The sequence below is a fragment of the Mustelus asterias genome, chromosome 20 (assembly GCF_964213995.1).
Source record: "Mustelus asterias chromosome 20, sMusAst1.hap1.1, whole genome shotgun sequence".
In the NCBI taxonomy this organism is placed as follows: domain Eukaryota; kingdom Metazoa; phylum Chordata; class Chondrichthyes; order Carcharhiniformes; family Triakidae; genus Mustelus; species Mustelus asterias.
Window position 1 is genome coordinate 43,232,024 of NC_135820.1, and position 21,378 is coordinate 43,253,401.

Genomic DNA, 21,378 nt, shown 5'->3' on the forward strand with positions numbered 1-21,378 from the left:
ATGGATGACCTCTCATTTACCAACATTGTACTCCATCTGCCAGACCCTTGCCCACTCAGTATAAACTATCTATATCCCTTTCCTGACGTTCAGTGTCCTCTGCACACTTTGCTCTACCACCATCTTAGTGTCATTTGCGAACTTCGACACACTACACTTCATCCCCAACTCCCCTATGTAAATTGTAAACAATTGCAGTCCTAACACTGATCCATGAGGCACACCACTAGTCATTGATTACCCCAACCAGAGAAACACCTATTTATCCTCACTCCTTGCTTCCTGTTAGTTAACCAATCCTCTATCCATGTTAATACATTATCCGTAATGCCGTGCATCCTTATCTAATGCAGCAGCCTTTTGTGCAGCACCTTGTCGAATGCCTTCTGGAAATCCAGATATGCCACATCCACCGGTTCCCTGTTGTCCACCGCGCTCATATTGTCTTCAAAGAATTCCACTAAGTTAGTTAAATGTGACCTGCTTTTCATGAACCCATGCTGTGTCTTCCCAATGGGACAATTTCTATTCCGATGACTCGCTATTTCTTCCTTGTTGATAGATTCAAGCATTTTCCCCACTACAGAAGTTAAGCTAACCAACCTATAGTTAGCTGCCTTTTGTCTACCCCTTACCTGGTCTGGCCTATATATGATTCGAGACCCACTGTAATGTGGTTGACTCCTAACTGCCTTTTAAGTGGCCAAGAAAACTACCAAACCACTACTGAAAATTCAAAACAATGTTTCAAGGTGGCAGCTCATCACCACCTTCTCAAGGACAATTAGGGATGGTCAGCAAATGCTGGCCTTGCCAGTAACACCCAAATCCCTTGAAATAATATATAAAAAAGCTTGATCAGTTAACTTCTAGAAACAATTTCTCCTGTGTACTGACTGATAGCAATTTGCTACTTATTCAACCCACTTTACCAAAATAGTTCCTGGAAATGGATTTGTTTAGTGGTATTGTGCATGTGCACTATATAGTGCCTCTGTTGGGAAAGATGGATGAATAAGCAAATAATCTTCAAAATATCTTGAAAGGTTGAAAGTGCAACTCTTGTACCAAAAGGTAGTTTCTGCTTAGCTTAGTGAAATTTAAAATGAGAAGTTTTTTTGAATGCTCACGTGAAAATTAACAGACAACAAGAGGAAACTAGGGGAGTTATTACAGCTCTTAAATAAAATTGCAGTTGTAACAGACAATCAGATCTAAAATAAGTTCTGAAAACTCCCTGCTGGTTACACAGCGTTGGTGGTAGGAGGTGAAATTCTTCTTTAAACACAGGGGAAGGCCTATTTTTGTCCATTATTAAATTGCCTTCTAACAATGCTGAGCTTTGTAAGTATGAATTACATTATAGTAAGGCAATGATTGTCCACTGTTTTGACCAACTGTAATCAATTCCCAAGATTCTTCGTTAATAAAAAGCACCATAAAGTTAATTTACTTGACTTCAAGTTCTTTACTCTCCCATTTCAAAGCCAACTCCCAATAAAATGTTATTTCATAAGTGTACTTCAATCAACTGAGCAGCACCACTTCCAATCCTTTCAAATTTTTAAAAATTCAGTCATGGGAAATGAGTTTCGCAGTCTAGGTCAGCATTTACTGCCCACCTCTATTTTCCCTTAGGAAGGTAGCGGTGAGCCACCTTCTTGAACTGCTGCAGTCCATGTGGTGCAAGCACACCCACAGTGTCGCTAAGAAGGTAGTTCCAGGACTTTGACCTAGTGACAGTGAAAGAATGGTGATATAGTTCCAAGTCATGATGGTGTGTGGCTTGGAAGGGAACTGGTGGTAAAGGTTGGGGGTTTGGAAGGTGCTGTTGAAGGAGCCTTGGTGAGTTTCTGCAGTGCATTTTGTACATGGTACACACTGCTGCCACTGAGGTAAGTGTTTTAAAATTTAAATTCTCTTAATCTCCTGCTCAACTCTTAAAATTTCTCTTCAACAAATTTGTCACAGTGAATGCCCCTTGAACCAAGTGGCTAAGGAAACTATAGAATTTTCCGCATTACTATAACTGAATCACACCATCTGCTATCCAAATGAGGTAACCAATAGTACATTGGAGCACCTCAGTTAAGTGTAACAATTCATCCAATAACACTTTGCAAGGACTTGAAAAACACATCTGATGTAGGATGCATGCCCAGCTCAAGAAGGTTATTGCACCACCATCTGAGGTCCATTTTACATTTAGACATTTGAGAGTCAGAAATTTAATTAAGTTGTAGTAAGTGCCCTTTAAAAAGTTGCAAACCTCCATTTTATCAATCTTTGCGTACACCTTCTTCATTTCCAGGGCCTTGATCTTTATTTTTGGAACATTTTCGTCGAGAATTTGTGAAGAGTCATTTCGAATCTGTAAGAAATGGAAAACTCTAGTTACTGAATACAATTATTTCAGCCAATCAGAATATTTTTAAGACATTACTTCATTGAAACATCATTAACTCCTGGCTCAACCAGACAAGGCCACGAACAGCTGCATGTGCACACACACCACTGGTGCATCTATGATTTAGAGAAATCAGTTAGGTGTAACAGACTAAATCTTTTTACAATTTTCTTGCAGATATTAATATTGTAGGACATGTCCCAGATGATGCCAATTTCTTTGGTAGAAAGAGGGGAAAGGTCAAATCCAATAAGATATGTCACAATCTATAAAAGGAGTTATTAGATGAAACATGCAAATAAGTAGACATTTGGCTGATTTGAGTGTCTGTTCAAAAGGAAGGAAAACAAATGCTATTCGTACTCCATAAATTGCTATGTCTGAAGTTCAGAGAGATCTAGGTATATTAGTAGATTTGGTCTAACCACTTTCCATCAGCAATTAACAAACAACTGAAGAGTACAGAACTAACTAGAAAACGTCATGCTTAAAACCACAATGCTTTGGACTGTAGCTTGAATGCTATGTCTTAGAGACATTTAAATAGTGAAGATGGTACAGCGAAAAACTACAAGAATGATCGCTACACCAGAGGACTTGAGTTAAGAGCACAACTACAGGTTTACAAGGAACAAATACATTGTGTTCTTTTAAATCACATAGAATTTTTATTGTTGCTTTGTGAATTGCATTCTAAAGTTCTGTTCCTTTTCATCACTTCTCCCATCATTAATGCCCAAGGAACAGGAGCTTGTAGTATTATTGTGCGGTGCTGTTATGATCTCTGCTACTGTGAGACTGGTCCTTGTTTGATCAGTCACTGACTGCACCTGCACATGTGGGAACTCATCCCTCTCCTTCGGTGTCAATAGATGCATTGGCATGGATTTTGTGATCTGTGGCAAAATTATGGCACTTATCGCTGATCTTAAAGAAAGCTCTCCACAACATGGTGTGGGATGGATTTCACCTTTTCCAATGTTCATTCTGGCTCCAACTGTAGGGAACCTCTGGAGTCCAGCAATGGTGTCATCAAGCATTGAAGAATTCTCTCAGACAGAAACACAGGAAATAAAAAAACACAATATACTTCACTTTTTACTCATTTTTCATAAAGCAAAATATGGATTGGGACATAGACATGGGATTAACATAAAGCTGAAATATTAAACTTTTAAAAAATTAAAGACCTATTGTTGGAGAAATTTGACATTGCGTAAGTACATAGTTTTTTTTCAGGAACAGTGGTTGTTCTGTACTAATTATGACTTGGTATGCCGTTAAAACTCAGTTACACCTCAAATTTATCAAAAACTTTTACAGTGAGACTAATAGTGCAAAAAAGTGGAACCACGTAAAAAAAATCAGTGAGTTTAGAGTTACATCCATGGGGATTTCAACAGTGATCCCTGTGGAAGAGGAGGAGGAGGGAAGACAACTGACAGTAACTTCTGGATTTCCACATTTTAAAGTTCTCAAATGTGGATGTCAGAAGTTACTGTTAGTTTCACAGTTGCAATGATGGAAACCACAAAATCTGAGCCATTACATTCATCTGAAATCTATATTTTGCTAGTCACCTCTTTTATTCAACTTAGTACCCCAAGGCACTGAGCAACGCTTACCAAACAAATATAAACCTTTTGATGCACAGCGTATTTCTAACAGACCCTATTTCTAATATAATGGAACATATTATGATATCCTCTCCCAGAAGACAACACAATCCAGATTTGCTGCTTTGTTCCAACTCTTGTCATCTTATTCTCTGCAAAGTATATTATTGATCAAATTAAGGCAGAATCACAGCCAAAAATTGAGATTTTAAAAAATACATACCTGGTACCAGCCTGTAAAATACAGCAGCCAAGTTTGACAATCAACATTTACCATCAGTAAAGGTAGTCAGATAGCAACTTCCAGCAACCACACATGTACAGTTCAGCACGCAAATCAGGAAGCTGCTGTAGAAGTTGCCCTGCTCCTTCAAAATCTCACTTTGGTGCCTTCCCAAGATACTCAGCAGTCACATACTTGCAACAGCCTGGTTTTGGGGTACTCACCCACTAAGTACCCTTTAAATACACCAGGAAAGTTAGAACTTGTCCATTCAAGCATAACTTCATTTTCAACAGCATAATGGGTTTCAATCATTACCTAACAACCTGCCACTGAAACTTTTATAAGTGTCAAGTCTCATTCATGCAGCTTTTGATTATTGGAGATATTTAAATGTTAATTTTTGCTTACTGTCTCTTTAATCCCCCCCTCTTAATCACATCTTTCTTCCCTCTCTATTTGGCTTTTTGTATAGGATTTTACACAATTAAATATTCAAATTTATACATTCTGGTTTAGACTCTGTCTCAGTGAGGATTGTTCAACTTGATGGGTTAAGTCCCAAATCCCCTGACGAGGGCAGTGAGCTGTTTTGACTGGTTGATAATGTCAAATAGCAGTGTAAGAACTCAGAAATTCTATAGGTTAGAGCAAGTCTAATGAACGGCAAGCAGTGCTCATTTGATGCCAGTCCAGGACAGGTAGAATCATCATTATTTTTCTATACCAAGGTTCGTCATAGGACAGCTATCTAGGTATGCATACACTTTGGCTTATTATGCAGGCAGCAGTAAGATCCCACCTAGAAGACCGTAACGTTTCTAAAATAATGGAAGCTGCTGTTAAGACAGATAGTTTTGAACTGTCCCACAAACACAACAGTGGCAGCAAACCTTTGTTTTCAAACCCACACAAAAACTGGAGAGGTAGGAAAAGATATAATGAACAGGGCATTAATTACCATGAGGGGGATGGAAGAAATGAAGTAACAGATGTTTCTTTTTTCCTATTCATTCGTGGGACATGGGCATTGCTGGCTGGCCAGCATTTATTGCCCATCCCTAGTTGCCCTGGAGGTGGTGGTGGTGAGCCGCCGCCTTGAATCGCTGCAGTCCACGTCGGGTTGACCCACAATGCCATTAGGGAGGGAATTCCAGGATTTTTACCCAGCGACTGTGAATGAACGGCAATATATTTCCATATTAGGACGGTGAGTGGCTTCGAGGGGAACTTGCAGGTGGTGGTGTTCCCTTGTATCTGCTGCCCTTGTCCTTCTAGATGGACATAATCGTGGATTTGGATGGTGCTGTCAAAGGATCTTTGGTGAATTGTTGCAATGCATCTTGTAGACAGTGTACACTGCTGCTACTGAGTGTCGGTGGTGGAGGGATTGAATGTTTGTAGATGTGGTGCCAATCAAGTGGGGTGCTTTGTCCTGGATGGTGTCAAGCTTCTTGAGTGTTGTTGGAGCTGCACACTTCCAAGCAAGTGGGGAGTATTCTATCAAATTCCTGACTTGTGTTGAAGATGGTGGACAGGCTTTGGGGATTCAGGAGGTGAGTTACTCGCCACAGTATTCTTAGTCTCTGACCTGCTCTTGTAGCCACTGTGTTTATGTGGTGAGTCCAGTTGAGTTTCTGGTCAATGGTAACCCCAAGGATGTTGACAGTGGGGGATTCAGTAATGGTAATACCATTGAATATCAAAAGGTAGTGGTTAAAATGTCTCTTATTGGTGATGGTCATTGCCTGGCATTTGTGTGGCGCAAATATTACTTGCCATTTGTCAGCCCAAGTCTGGATATTGTCCAGATCTTGTTGCATTTGAACATGGACTGCTTCAGTATCTGAGGAGTCGCAAATGGTGCTGAACATTGTGTAATCTTCGGCGAACATCCCCACATCTGACCTTATGACGGAGGGAAGGTCATTGATGAAGCAGCTGAAGATTGTTGGACCTAGCACACTACCTGAGGGACTTCGACAGAGATGTCCTAGAGCTGAGGTGACTGACCCTCCACAATCACAACCATCTTCCTTCCTATGTACCAGGTATGACTCCAACTAGCGTAGAATGTGCCCCCTGATACCCATTGATTCCAATTTTACTAGGGCTCCTTGATACCACACTCAGTTGAATGCGGCCTTAATGTCAAGGGCTGTCATTCTCACCTCACCTCTGGAATTCTATTTTCCATGTTTGAACCAAGGCTGCAATGAAGTCAGGAGCTGAGTGACTCCTGGCGAAACCCAAACTGGGCATCAGTGAGCAGGTTATTGCTGAGCAGGTGCTGCTTGTTAGCACTGTTGATGACCCCTTCCATCACTTTACTGATGATTGAGTGTAGACTGGGCGGTAACTGGTTTGGTTGGATTTGTCCTGCTTTTTGTGTACAGGACATACCTGGGCAATTTTCCATATTGTTGGGTAGAAGCCAGTGTTGTAATTGTACCGCAAGTGCCTGGCTAGGGGAGTGGCAAGTTCTGGTGCACAAGTCTTCAGTACTATTGCCGTAATGCTATCAGGGCCCATTGCCTCTGCAGTATCCAGTGTTTCTCAAAGTAACAAAAAAAAGAGTTATGTATGATTTGAGGGAATCAATATATAATACTGCCTCAAGACAGGGCATGTAAAAGCAAATTGCTGGTGTAACTATTTGTTGGAGTACAAAACCCGTAATTAAAATATCAAAAGTTTCAAAAATCTATAACAGATCAACCAGCTTAATTTATCATTCACATCAAACAAGAGATCACACACAAGCTGGAATATGGTGTAATTTTCTAAATGCAAATAGTTGGCTGAAAAGTTTATTCTCTACATTCTAATTTAAAAAATAGTACATCTCACCCAAAGCTCAGCAATACAGGTGGATATTTATCAAGCCCTGTCTGTTTAGAATGTCAGCAAAATCTGCTGAAAACACAATACAACGCGAGGTTCTTCTAGTATTTGTTCTTGTGACATGACCATTGCTGGCAAAACCAACATTTATTGCTAGTCTCTAATTGGTGGTGAGAAACTGCTTTGAACTGTGGCAGTCCATGTGGTTATAAACCCCATGTGAACCCACTCCCCCTGCACAACACAACATACCAAATACTCTTTTGTATATCGGAGTATAATTTATCCTTTCTAAAAATAGGCAATGTATAAGTTCCATTATCATCATGTCAGGTTTAAAAGTATAGGAAACTTACCATATCAAGCATTGCACAAAATTCATCTAGTCTGATTAACATTTCTTCAATGCTCTCATCAAGTTCCTTAGCCTATAAAAGAAAAAAAACACAAGACACTGCATGAGCCCACAGTGATGGAAAATGGATATCTGAGCCATGTAGATTTTCATTATCCTAATTACTGCCATTCTAATACAGGGTATAGCTCATATAACATATGAATGTCATACACTGGATATTAAAAGGAACTCTTCTTGCATAGTACATAAAGCTTGAACAAAGATTCCTTCTTTAACAAAGTCAGGATAGTGTGCAACTTGGAGGGTTACTTTCAGGTGGTTGTTTCCCTTGCGTATGCTGCCCTTCTTCTCCTTGGTGGTAGAGGTCATGGATTTGGAAGCACATGTTACAATTGCGGATGAACAGTCTGCAGATTAAAATACAGTTCAGACTGCTTTCCATAATGCACGAGTTAGTTCCAGAAGCTTATAGTCAAATTTCAGAAATCTGAGGAAACAGATAGAATCAGACCTTCTGGAATTTTCTAGAGAAAAAAAGATTTTTTTTGATAAATGGTGTACAGTCATGAAACTTAAAAATTTTGAAAACCTTCTAGAGGTGCTATCAATGCAAAAACATGTTTCAAATATTGCTTTCGAAGTAAAGTCCCACTGAGAAAACCATAAAATTTCTGAAATATTGGATGCTGCTGTTGTGGCAGATAGTTATGAACTATCCATAAACACATAGGTGGCAGCACACCCAAACAGAAACTCGAGATGTAACATAAGTGATAATGAGCAGAACACTAATTACCATATGGGTGATGGCAGAAACGAAAAGATAAATGCTTCTCAAAGTAGTAAAAAAAGACAGTGTGGAAGATAAGTTTGATTCAAAGTGACCAATGTGTTAATTTTGCCATAAGGTGGGCATATGAAAGCAGATTGCTGACTTAACAGTTTGGTGGAGTTTGATATATAAAAACCCTCTTAACTAAAATATCCAAGTTTCAAATTCTTAAGTTACAGCAAAAGGATCCTAGTTGTGCCATGATCTCCAAGGTACAACCAACCAGTACTTGTGAATTAAGTCTGATGTTAGGTAGATATACTTAAGAAAAGGCAGTGAAGAAAGCAAGAAAGTTTTTTGTTCCCGAGCCCAGGTTCTCTCAAGTACTGACAGCACAGGCAATGTCTTTCTTCTTCGGCCTCTGAAGTGATGTTGAACTGTGTCTCAGAAGAACTACACCACAGAAGCAATAGTGAAACTATTGCAGAATTCTCAACTTTTATCCTTATTTTCAACAGTCTCTGGTTCCGTATTAGGATATAGTTCAGTTTAACCTTTTCCATTGGTTAAGATGGAGGGTCAACTGGTATCACCCCACCTCTGTAACCTCTGCCATGCGGGTCACGTAGGTTGAGACCAATGCCCATCTCCTGATTTCTAGCCCCCCGAAGATTACATTCCATTGCGAATAAATAATACATCCTTTTAGACACCAATTGCAGTTATGGAAACAATTACATTCCCTTATCAAGATTGTTACAAATGCCTCACATAAACAAGTTAATGTATTTCCATGGATACTAAAAAAAGTTAAGAGCAGATAAATTAATAGCGATTCCTAGCAGGATGTTAGGAAAGGGTGTCTTTTTAAAGTAAAAGCATTCTATCCTCCAAATATGGGTAATAGATTGAAGTGGGTTGATAGGCCAGACATTAAATTAAAATACATGATTTTTGTTTAACAAAGATAGAGATAAAGTGTCATGCTGAGTTCAAGCTGCTGGTCAAAACTTGCTTATTTCTTTAAGGCTGGTAGAGAGGCCTTGAATTGTACATTGTGTAATTAAGGCAGATAGAGCTGCTTAAACATACACACACCTCGACACCTTTATCAAGAGTAGCAGCTTCTCACAAGCAGCTGTTTTCCTCTTGTCAAGCTGCTTTTAACCGTTAAGTTGTCTCACTCAGCAGGTGGAAATGCAAACTGGACTATTTAAAAAGGTAGTTAGAATATAAATTTATAATTATGTCCCCCACCCCGCTCCAAATCCACTGGTCTCAGCAGTCTCGCCTACCCCCAATTCCCTACACACTGGCCTGCCAACCTCGCTCATTGCAGCCACTCATTTTCCTTCTGCTCGCTGCTCCTCCAATTACAGAATGTTTCTCTCTGATGCTTGCTGCTGATTGAATCTGTGTGCATATCACTGCAACATATGGTAACAACCTTTCTCTGATTAGCTGCTAAAGTAATTGCATTTTTACAGGCGTTTTGGGTCTTTTGAAGGCAAAATTGCCAGCCGCCTCTGTGTATTATGAACCTGATGGTATCCCTCCTCCCCCCCCCCACCACCAAAGGATGTTTAGGGTGGGGGATTCAGCTATGATAATGTCAATATCAAGGTGAATGTCAAGGGGAACGGTTAGATTCTCTCTTGCTGAAGGTGGTCATTGCCTGTCATGTGTGTCTTGTGGACATTACTGGAACACCTAGATAACAAGGACACCTATGTCAGACTCCCTATTTATTGACTACAGCTCAGCCTTTTTTTTTATACTTTTCCAATTCAATCAAATCAAATCCAATTCAGAGTCTCAACAAGTTGAGACATTTCAGATCCAGGCTGACAAGACAGGACGGGAGACCAAAACCACCCTGTCCTGGGCCTGATCTACATGCCTTCAACGTCATTATTCCCACGAAACTCATCTCCAAACTTTGTGGCCTGGGCCTCGGCACCTCCCTCTGTGACTGGATCCTGAACTTCCTAACTCACTGACCACAATCAGTAAGGATTGGCACAACACCTCCTCCACAATCATCCTCAACGCCAGTGCCCCACAAGGCTGTGTTCTCAGCCCCCTACTATACTCCTTATACACCTATGACTGTGTGGCCAAATTCCCCTCCAATTCGATTTTCATGTTTCCTGATGACACCACCGTAGTGGGTCGGATCTCAAACAATGATGAGACAGAGTACAGGAATGAGATAGAGAATCTGGTGAAGCAACAATAATCTCTCCCTCAATGTCAACAAAATGAAGGAGATTGTCATCGACTTCAGGAAGCGTAAAGGAGAACACGCCCCTGTCTACATCAATGGGGACGAAGTAGAAAGGGTCGAGAGTTTCAAGTTTTTAGGTGTCCAGATCACCAACAATCTGTCCTGGTCTCCCCATGCTATAGTTAAGAAAGCCCACCAACGCCTCTACTTTCTCAGAAGACTAAGGAAATTTGGCATGCCAGCTACAACTCTCACCAACTTTTACAGATGCACCATAGAAAGCATTCTTTCTGGTTGTTATTTTTCACTGTATGTTAATACATGTGGCAATAATAAATCAAATCAAATCAAATCAAAACTTGACACACAGCGATCGAAGCCTGAATTTTGTACATGTCTTGCTGAATATGGTACAGAGTGCTTCAATATCCAAGGTGCTGTGAATGTTGTTGAACGTAACCATCCCACTTCTGACCTTACGTTGGAAGGAAGGTCATTGTTGAAGCACCAAATGATGATTGGAACTAGAATGCTGCCCGATAAGGGATTCCTGCAGCAAAGGGCGGTACAGTTAGCACTGCTGCCTCAGAGTGCCAGAGATTCGGGTTCAATTCCAGCCTCGGGTCACTGTCTATGTGGAGTTTGCACGTTCTCCGTGTCTGCGTGGGTTTCCTCCAGGAGCTCCGGTTTCGTCACACAGTCCAAAGATGTGCAGGTTAGATAAATTGGCCATGCTAAATTGCCCCTTTGTGTAGGTTAGGGAGATTAGCAGAGTAAATACGTGGGGTTACGGGGACAGGGCCTGGGTGAGATAATCTGTCAGAGGGTGGGTGCAGACTTGATGGGCCGAATGGCCTCCTTCTACAATGCAGGGATTCTATGAAAGTCCTGAGATCAAGATGACTGGTTTCCAGCTACAACAACAATCTTTCTTTGTGCTTGGTAGGACTCCAACCAGTTTAAGATTTTTTCCATCCCTTTAATCACACGGACCATCATGTTAATTTGGAACAAAGGATAGATATTATTCTTAAATATTTAAATAATGGGGATCAATGTGGATTCAACTCCTGAGGCATGATTTGAGTATGTAATGTAGACTGAGGCTTCAGTGCAGTACTGAAGATGCGCTGTTTTATTAGATGAAGCCCTTCAAAATGAGACATTAACACAAAGCTTGGTCTGACTATTTCGAGGTACATTAAAAAACGTGTGGCATAATTCCAAACCTGTAACCTCTACTTCCTAGAAGGACAAAGGCAGCAGATGCTTGGGTTCACCATCACTTGAAAGTTCCCCTCCACAACCACACACTTGGAACTATAATCGCTGTTCTTTCACTGGGTCAAAATCTTGGGACTTCGGCCGCGATTTTCCCATCCCGAACCACTAATTTTTTGGCGGGTTGGGCCAGGAGAATCACATGTGTGCCGATTCATGGGATTCGCACATGCGTTCCCAACGCGCACGCATCTCCCAGCGACGAATATGTGGTGCAGTCGGGATCACTAGAAGCCAGCGGGAACAGCAGGTTAGTAATTTTAATCTATTTTTAATGCTATTTGAATGTGATTATCGGGCCCAGGACTGAATTCTCTGGGCCCACTAGCATCTCCCACCCTGCCTGTACAATTTCACTCCGGCGGGGATTAGAGTAGCTCCGCACTTTCGGGAAACTAGTGGGATGACCCCACTGGAGTGAAAGGGGGGCAATCGGGGCCCCTCAGGGGTTAGGCGGCAGGGGATTGGGGCCCCTTGGGCCTGGGCACCCTGGCAGTGCCAGTCTGTGCCCCCTGGCACTGCTCAACTGCTCAAGGGGGAAAGTGTCCATGCCTGGGGGCATTTTGGCATTGCCCACCAGGCATCGGGCAGGGCTGGCCCAGGAATGCTTGTGGGGGCTGCGATAGGGCCATGGGGGGAGGGAGGGGCAGGGGGATGGACTGCGGGGTTCCAAGCAAACCAGAGGCTGACAGATCAGGGCCACTGCAGAGGTCCGGAATTGTCAAGACTCTGGCGTGAATTGGCCCCGCCCCCGAGCTTTTAATGATATTCACGATTGTGACCTCTGCGTTGCACAGAGTGTGGGAGATTCGAGTCTGAACTCCCACTGGAAAAACAATCGTGATTTACACGTTTTCCTGCGAATTCAGCACTTAGAACTTTTTTGGGAGAATCGCCCCCTTCCTTTCTAACAGCACTTTTAGCAGGAGTTCAGGACAGTGGCTTACAACCACTTCTCAAGGGCAATTTATGGACAGGAATAAATGCTGGCCTAGCTGGGGACACCCACATCCCTCAAAAGAATATTTTTTTAAATTTGAAGAAGAGCATAAATACTATGTTTTAGTCAACATCCTTCTCGTAACCAACTTCACCAAACCAGATTAACTGATCATTTGTCTAATTTGGTTCAACTTTGCTATCGTAGAATCATAGAATCCCTACAGTGCAGAAGGAGGTCATTCAGCCCATCGAGCCTGTACTGGCAACAATCCCACCCAGGCCCTATCTCTGTAAATACATGTATTTACCTTGCGAGTCCCCATGACACTAAGGGGCAATTTAGCATGGCCAATCAACCTACTTCGCACATCTTTGGACTGTGGGAGGAAACCCAAGCAGACAGACAGAAAATACAAACTCCACACAGTCACCCAAGGCCGGAATTGAACCGGGTCCCTGGCGCTGTGAGGCAGCAGTGCTAACCACTGTGCCACCGTGCTGCCCATAAATATATTCGCATGAGCAATAAAACTTTACTCTTCAAAAGTAATTATAGGCTATAAAGTGGCTTGTGATATTCTAACCATGAGATAACACACTAAACAAATTCACATTTATTAAATTAGACTTCAATTTTGGAAATTTCACCTGCACAAAAAAATCATAGAAGTGTACATTCTGAAAACAGATTTACAGCAAATGTCAAAAGTAGAATCATAGAGCTTTACAGTACAGAAAGAGATCCTTTGGCCCATTGTGTCTGTCATGATGTGGAGATGCCGGTGTTGGACTGGGGTAAACTGACTGACGTAAGAAGTTTAACAACACCAGGTTAAAGTCGAAGGGGCTTGGTGCTCCGAAAGCTTGTGTGGCTTTTGCTACCAAATAAACCTGTTGGTCTTTAACCTGGTGTTGTTAAACTTCTTACCATTGTGTCTGTGCCAGCCATCAAACATCTATCTATTCTAATCCCATTTTCCAGCACTTGTCTTATAGCCTTGTGTATTTTATTAGCATTCCAAATATATTAAAAAATATAATGGTCACACAATCTAAACAGGAGGGTCAAGCCATTTTGTCTTTGTGGGTCCAATCTGATCCATATCATGGAGTTTTGCAGGCCACAAATAAACTTTAAACAAATGCATTCATCTCAATCCATGGAAACTTCCAATGTCCAATCTTGCAAAAAATACCAAAACAAATGCCAGGGCAAACAGTCAGCCTCACAAAATTCAAAACAGCAAATGAGAAATACAAATGTAAACAGAGCAAAGGTGCCTAAGGAAGTCAGATTTTTAGTAGACAAACACAAGGAGGTACAGTGTCAGGCTGCTGATTTCCTGGCAGCTAAGAAGTCATATGGTGTGCCAATACAGTCTGGAGAAGTCTATCTGTTGGACCTCTTAAGGGAAGCTAACCTTTGGGGGAACATTTAGCTGGGGCTCAGTTGGTAACACTATCACCTCTGATTAGAAGTTGTGGATTTAAATCCCATTCCAGGACTTGTGCACAAAAATCAAATTGACACTCCAATGCAGCATTGAACAAGTGGTCTACTGTCAGAAATGCCTTCCTATGGAGGAAGTAATTAACAGAAGCCTTGTCTGCTTTCTCTAATGGATGTAAAAAATTATCTCGCACTATCCCAAATAAGAGTATAGGTGAGTTATCCACTGTATCTGTGCAAATATTTATCTCTCAATCATCATCATAAAAAGAACAAATTGCTGATCATTATTACACTGCAGCTTGCAGAGCTGGCTGCATGCAAATATGCTGCTTTGTTTTCTATACTGCAACAGTTACACTTCAAAAGTGCTTCATTGGTTGTAAAGCGCTTTGCAATGTCCTTTGGTAGTGAAAGGTACTATATAAATGCAAGTCTTTTTAAAACCTTTTTTTAAAAAAACTGGTTCAAAGGATTATGTTCTAATTTATGAACAGAGATTGTGAGCATTGCTTTATTGTTTTCTGTGTTTCAGGAACTTAAAAGGAATGAGCTACACATGAATGTTTACTATTTGGCGATGCTTTTAACTTTATTATAAAACTTCCTTGATAGCTCAACTGCTTTATTACTACAGAAGCCAAAATAGGGAGTATATCAAACAATGTATTACGGTTGAACCATTTCCTGCAGGGGAATTTAGCTGGACTTCTCTTAAAAGGTCTTGGAGGCTTTGGTTGTCACCAATAAAGGCTTTTCTTATAAGTAATGAAAGTATGGTTGGATTAGTTATCTCCTACAATCTCGAAAAGCAGGATGCATTCAATGAAGAACAATTTTTTAAAAATGCATAGTAAAATACTAGTTCACCAAACGTGCCACTGGACAGCCCAGCTATTTAGAACTTTGATTTTAAAATGGCAGACTTGGCAATAATGGCGAGCTTAATTACAAAAATTACTTTTCAAAACAATGGCAATAAAAAACACTCACATAACATGTTTTTATGTTCAAAGAAATAGAACAGCTAGTTTTTGTCATTTTAATTACCTCTGACTAATAATGCAAACCCAAAATTCTAACTTGGGGGAGAAAATTTGTCAATTCAAGGCTATAAAAACAACTGGTGTACATTATCCATTTGATTATATCACTGGTATTGGTAGTGAGAGGCAGATTAAGATTTTTTAAAGTGCAATTGGGATCGTGTCACCATTAATGTTATAACTAGTATTGTGTCACTACAGTTTACTGTTACTAAAAAAAAATCTACTCTAGCATCTTAAACATGCTATCTGCAAGCAATCAATCTGGCAGTCGTGAAAAACAATTATTTATTTTTCCTGAATCATTCTATCTCTGCTCAAAACTATTATTGGATAATAATCCACTGTAGCTATGTAAATAGATTTTTGGATCGAAGGGTGTATATGTGCATAAGTCATTAAAGATGGCAGGGTAAGTGTAGAGAGCCGTTAATAAAGCATTCAGTATCTTGGGCTTTATTAATAATGGGATAGAGTACAAGAGCAAGGAGGTTATGGTGAACCTGTAAAAGACACTAGTTAGACATCAGTTAGCGTATTGTGTATAGTTCTGGCACCACACTGCAAGGAGAGAGAGCAGGAGAGAGAGCAGAAGAGGTTTACAAGAATGGTTCCAAGGGTGAGAACCTACTGTTACGAGGATAGATTGGAGAGGTTGGGACTGTTGTCCTTGGAAGGAGAAGACGAAAAGAAGATTTGATAGGGGCGTTCAAAATCATGAGGCTGGACAGAGTCAGTGGGGAGAAACTGTTCCCACGTGCAAAGATTTAAAGTGATTTGCAAAAGAAGCAAATATGATGTGAGAATACTTTCATAGTGCGAATGATTCGGGTCTGCAATACACTGACTGGAAGTGTGGTGGAGGCAGGTTCAACGGAGGCATTCAAGAGGGCATTAGGTGACTATTTGAATTTTTAAAATATGTAAGGTTACAGGGAAAAGGCACCAGAATGGAACTAAGTCATAATACTCATTTGGAGAACCGATGCAGACACAATGGGCTGCATGGCTTCCCACTGTAACGTAACAATTCTGTGATTCAGCTTGCTCCTAATTTGTGTAACAGCTGACACCACAAGATGGCCAAGTTCTAATTCCTAAAACATGCAAAAAGGCTAATAATAATTGGATGGGGCGGGGGTGGGGGGGTTTGGAGGTGAGCACTGTCCTCTTACCTCTGAGATTCAGAGTTCAGATCTAATTCAGAGTAAGTGGGATGCAAGTCTCCTCTGGCTGTATAGCCATGAAATGTGTTTGTGCAGTCAATCCAATTCCTTAGAGGCATGGACTTTAAGAAACACAAATACTTACCATGTTCTGTAGTCAAAGGCCTAGAATTTCAGTTCCCAGATGGCCTTGGGACTTCTATGGATGCTCCATTCGAGTGGTGGCTGAGGAAAAAGGACACAGGGAGAAGGTCCTAAACTAAGAAGAATGTCTCAAAGCAAAGATCGAGACAGAAAGAGATCCAGAAGAAAATCCGAGGCATGGACAAGTACAGGGATCAGATCCCACTGAGTTGAGATAAACAACCGGAGCAGAGTAAATATTCATCAACTTTTCTTAAAAGTCTTTTAATAATCCTTTTAGTTTTAGATGGCTTGGGAAATTCTGAAGTTCAGTTGGGCCACTTCACTAATTGAAACATCTCATATGCCTAGAATAATCTCATAAGGAATACCAGGGACCACAACTTCAGAGCCACCTGACATTAGCAAAACCTGTAATATGGTAGGAAAACAAGCTGTTCTATTTACGGAGGTCCTGTGGCTCCAACACACCTCTGCACCTATTTTGATGTAATCTCCCATCTTATAGAGGAGCATAATGGAGAAGTCACCAGAGCACCATGGCTGTGTGGATGCGCGTGCATGTTTGGGGGGGGGGGGGGGGGGGGAGGGGGGGGGGGGAGGAGCGGTGGGTGTGTGCATGTCCCAACTGTTGATAGAAAAATTAAAATATCAAAATTCTCCTGAAACTAATGTTCTCTCCTACAAAAGTGGCAAAATACTTTGCACAAAATATACTTGCTCTCGACTTCCTCACCTCTTCATTAAATAAGTATATCAAGAATGTAATCTTAAACAATCAGTGTCAATTTTATATCCCTATAAACGGGTAGTAACTATAATCCATTTTCTAATTCTCCAAGCTAATAACATTAAAAGGGACGGACAGCTACAATTCTGACCAACAACTACTGCTACCACCCCCAAAATTAGCAGCATACAAATACAGATCCCAAGTAAAATGCAAACAGTGTCTGATAACTGATGGTGGTGAGGAGAGAGAGACAGAGGAGGAATGATAATACTTGAGGAGCATATTAATTAAACAATAGAACTGGCACTTGAATCCTTGAAATAGATTAGTACCAGATGATTATATTCAAGACTAAGTATTCTCAAATTCACCCTGGCTTGGCTTATATGTCTAAGCAAGGTAAAATACTTAACTCATTAGCAAAATAAAAAAAACATAATTAAACATATGAATATTTAAGTTATCAAAAACACATTTTGCACAGTCACCTAGGTGAAATTTACCCCCCATCCCCCACCGCCACTCCTGTTTGGAGAACCGCTGGGAACCCTGTGTCACTTCTGTGGGGGAGACCCAGTGCAATTAAGTGCATTCAGAACACTTATGCGGCCAGCGTTGGGCCTCCCACAAGATCAAGGGCCTTGGAGGGGGAGGGGAGGGGAAGGGGAAGGGGAAGGGGAAGGGGAAGGGTGTTTCGGATCAAATTGTGCAATGTTGCATAAATGAAACTAGCAAACTGTACTTCATTTTTCTTAAAACAAGCTAATTAATTGTATAGTGATAACCTCAATAAAAAGGTCAAAAATGTATTAACAAGCATGTACTAACTAAATCTTATTCGTCTTTCTGTAATTAGATCCCTGTGTCACACATCAACTAATGATCAGATGTCTCTCCAGTTCAAGGACTTCATCACTGTCGTGTTGAAATGAGATGACACTCTGGAAATGAGATGACACTCTGGAAAATAATCCATCATTCTGAGAATGTCTTAACTTCTTCTTCACACAATAAATATCAGCAATTCAGCCACAGTGGAAGAAATCATAGACTCAGAGACCACCAATTGATGATACTGTACAGAAATGTTCCAGAGCACTACACTATGCACACAAGATTTTAGACATATTTGTTTCAAAATTATTTTCATCAGCAACTATTTTATTTCAAAGTGCCAAAATTACTATTTGAGTAATAAAACCGACATTTAAACTCTGAAGTAGTCTTACTAATTTGTCAAAATCGGTGCTGGGAAAGGTAGGCTAATTAACCTCCCATTGGTTAATAAACGTTCTGGTGTCAGGTTTGCAGGAAGAGGATGTCGACAGACATAATAAATTCAATTTTTTCTGAATTAAAGTGTCATTTAGACAGCCAATCTTCTGGCATTTATACATGCGGCTATTTATATATGTGGCTATCCATAAATGCACATTTATGTCGAAAGATTGTTTCACTTTACAGAACCCTTACCAAACATCCAGTTATCTGCAACTTTTGTGCATTTGCACACAGAATTTGAAATCAGCATTGAATTTCAAATTGAAATGAAAAATGAATTGGGTGAAAATTATGAGCTTTCACCTAACTGTATTTATTATTCAGTAATTCTTACTGAAAAAAGAATCTGAACTAAAGTTTCTTCAAAAATTAGGATTTTTAAAAATGTAAATTTTTATACACGTGCTGGTTATAATCAGTGATTGTAGAAATACAGTTGTCATTGAACAATGTGACAATTACATTAAAATATAAAATTGGCATATGGTTGTATATATTTTAAAATACGAAATCAGATTAAAATTATTCAGATAACATTCTTTTCCCTATGCTGAGTCTAGATAACAAGGTTTGACACTGTCCATACTGATGCTCAAAACCTTACAATCTTCAAGCATGACTTACAGCAGTTGATAAGTCTTTTAGAATTGCAGTCAGGGAGATGTAGAGAATGTGAAGGTGTCAGGTAGCAGAACGAGAATGTCACCATACCTGACGTACATAGATAGGCAGCTAATGCACAGGAATTTGTACCACAAGGGGCGAGATTAAGAGACTTAAAAAGACTCAAATCAGAGATGCCAGTTGTTGCATCTAAATCGGACATTCGTTTTTTAAAAATAGCTCCATAGGAATTAGTCATTATGGTACAGTAGCATCATAGAATAATGCTGCATTCCTCTATGGTACCACTGTACCACAATGACTGATAGTTGGATTGATCTTAAGCTTTGGTTCCTGTTAAATGATGCTGCTATAAAATGATCAGATATAAAAGACAGTATATTAAACTAACGTTATAGCACTTCAAGCAGGCAGTCCTCAGACTTAAGACACAATTGATTCCTGAAAACCATGTTGTAAGTCGAAACATTCCTGAGCCAAGGCCGGAAATCACTCATTGGGTGCCCGGCAGAGTAAACTGCTCTCAACCCTTGCCCTGTCAAGTCACTGAGGCAAGTTTTGATGACTGAAGGCCTAAGCGCAAGTTCCATAGTTAGTAATGAAGCCATTCCATCACTGTTGGTGGTCTGTTTAACCTTGAACTTCTGCGAGGCCGAGTGCATATTAAATACAACATAACTGTATAAGTGAATTAAAATCATGATGGCTATGTCAAAAATATTTAACAAAAAAATCTTGTTTCCAACCTAATAAAGATGGCTTGACCTGTCTAGTCATGCAGATGCAGAATAAAATACTTAATGGTTCCACCTGTCCAGTCATGCAGATGGGCAGCACAGAATGTCAATGTGCATGTATAAAAATGCTGGCGTGACATTGTGAAGTAAAAATCGACATTGTAAAGACGAAATGGGGTGTCAATTTATAAATGTTGTGTTATTCTTCCTAACATCGTAAAGTCAAGGAATGCCTGTACTTCATTTTTATATCTTACTGTAGACAATAAAGTTAACAGATTATAACGTCTATGGCAACCTGTAGGCCATGCTTTCAAATACTCTTTCCAGAATTACTGATATAATGTTTTATTGTGCTTTGTGTTCCAGACAAGAGGGCTGCACGCTATAGTACAGTACTTAAATCTACACATCCATTTCACAAAGAACATTATTTAATAGAATGGCTATTTCAAAAGCAAACAACAATCTTGCTGATGAAATTTAAAATCTTATGTCAGGATTTTGAATCCTGCGTCTGATCCACAATTACTTTTAAACCATTACATTTTTCAACTTTCATTTCATGGGACAATAAAATCAATCAACAACATTATTAAACAATTAATTGGATGCTAAATGAATTTTTTTTTAGTTAAAAAATAGATATATAGTTGAAGAATTTTAGGGTTATGATATATTTAAACTGGTTCAGAGCTCCAACTGGTCGTCCCAGTCACAGGATTTTGATACTACAGCTCAAAATTAGCAAAACTAAAGTTATTAGTTCAGTCCTTGCCAGAAGTGCTAGTGGCACCAACTTTCAACTTTTGTGGTCTTTTGTTGAGACCAGGTGTTATGCAATCTAGCACAGGAGCAGGAGAAGGACATTTGGCCCTTTGAAACTGCTCTGCCATTCATTAAGATTATGGCCGGTCTAGTTGTGGTATCAACTCCTCTCTCCTGTCTACCTCCCATATCTCTTTGGCTCCCTTTTCGATCGAAAATCTAACTAACTCAGCTTGAATAAATGCAATGACTTAGTCTCCACTGCTTTCTGGAGAAGAGAATTCCACAGAGAAAACATTCTCCTCACCCCTGTCTTAAAAGCGAGATCTCATTTTTAAACTGTGTCCCCTAATTCTAGTCTCTTCCAAAAGGAGAAATATCCTTTCAGCATCCACTCCGTCAAGTCGCCTCAGAATCTTAATTGTTCCAATAAGATCACCTCTTATTCTTCTAAATTCCAATGGGTATAGACCCAATCTATTCAACCTTTCTTCTACAAGATAAGCCCTTCATTTTAAAGCTCTGTTTGATCTCATGCTTAGCTCATAACTAAGGTTAGTTTTCTCCATCTTTGAAACACACGGCATTTAGTTCATTCCACCTCCTCTGCCCTCTCATTTGTGCCTTCATCACTTCTACAAAAGATTTCTCAATTGTTCTCTTCAGTGATCACTCACTGCCATAAACTTCAGCTTTCCCACAACTCAGTCCCCAAAATCCTCACACACCTCAATTATCCCGTTACAATTCAGGTCAGAA

The 21,378-nt window shown here is 40.2% G+C and overlaps 1 protein-coding gene across 1 annotated transcript in view; it reads right to left on the reverse strand.

Moving 5' to 3' along the window:
• Positions 1 to 21,378, reverse strand: part of LOC144508491 (biogenesis of lysosome-related organelles complex 1 subunit 4-like) — a 33,743-nt gene that overhangs the window by 5,011 nt on the left and 7,354 nt on the right. The window contains exons 2-3 of the mRNA XM_078236459.1: positions 7,447 to 7,518; positions 2,270 to 2,371 (exon numbers count right to left, since the gene is read on the reverse strand). Of these exons, the coding sequence (XP_078092585.1) occupies positions 2,270 to 2,371; positions 7,447 to 7,518 (174 nt within the window). The remainder of the gene's footprint in view (positions 1 to 2,269; positions 2,372 to 7,446; positions 7,519 to 21,378) is intronic.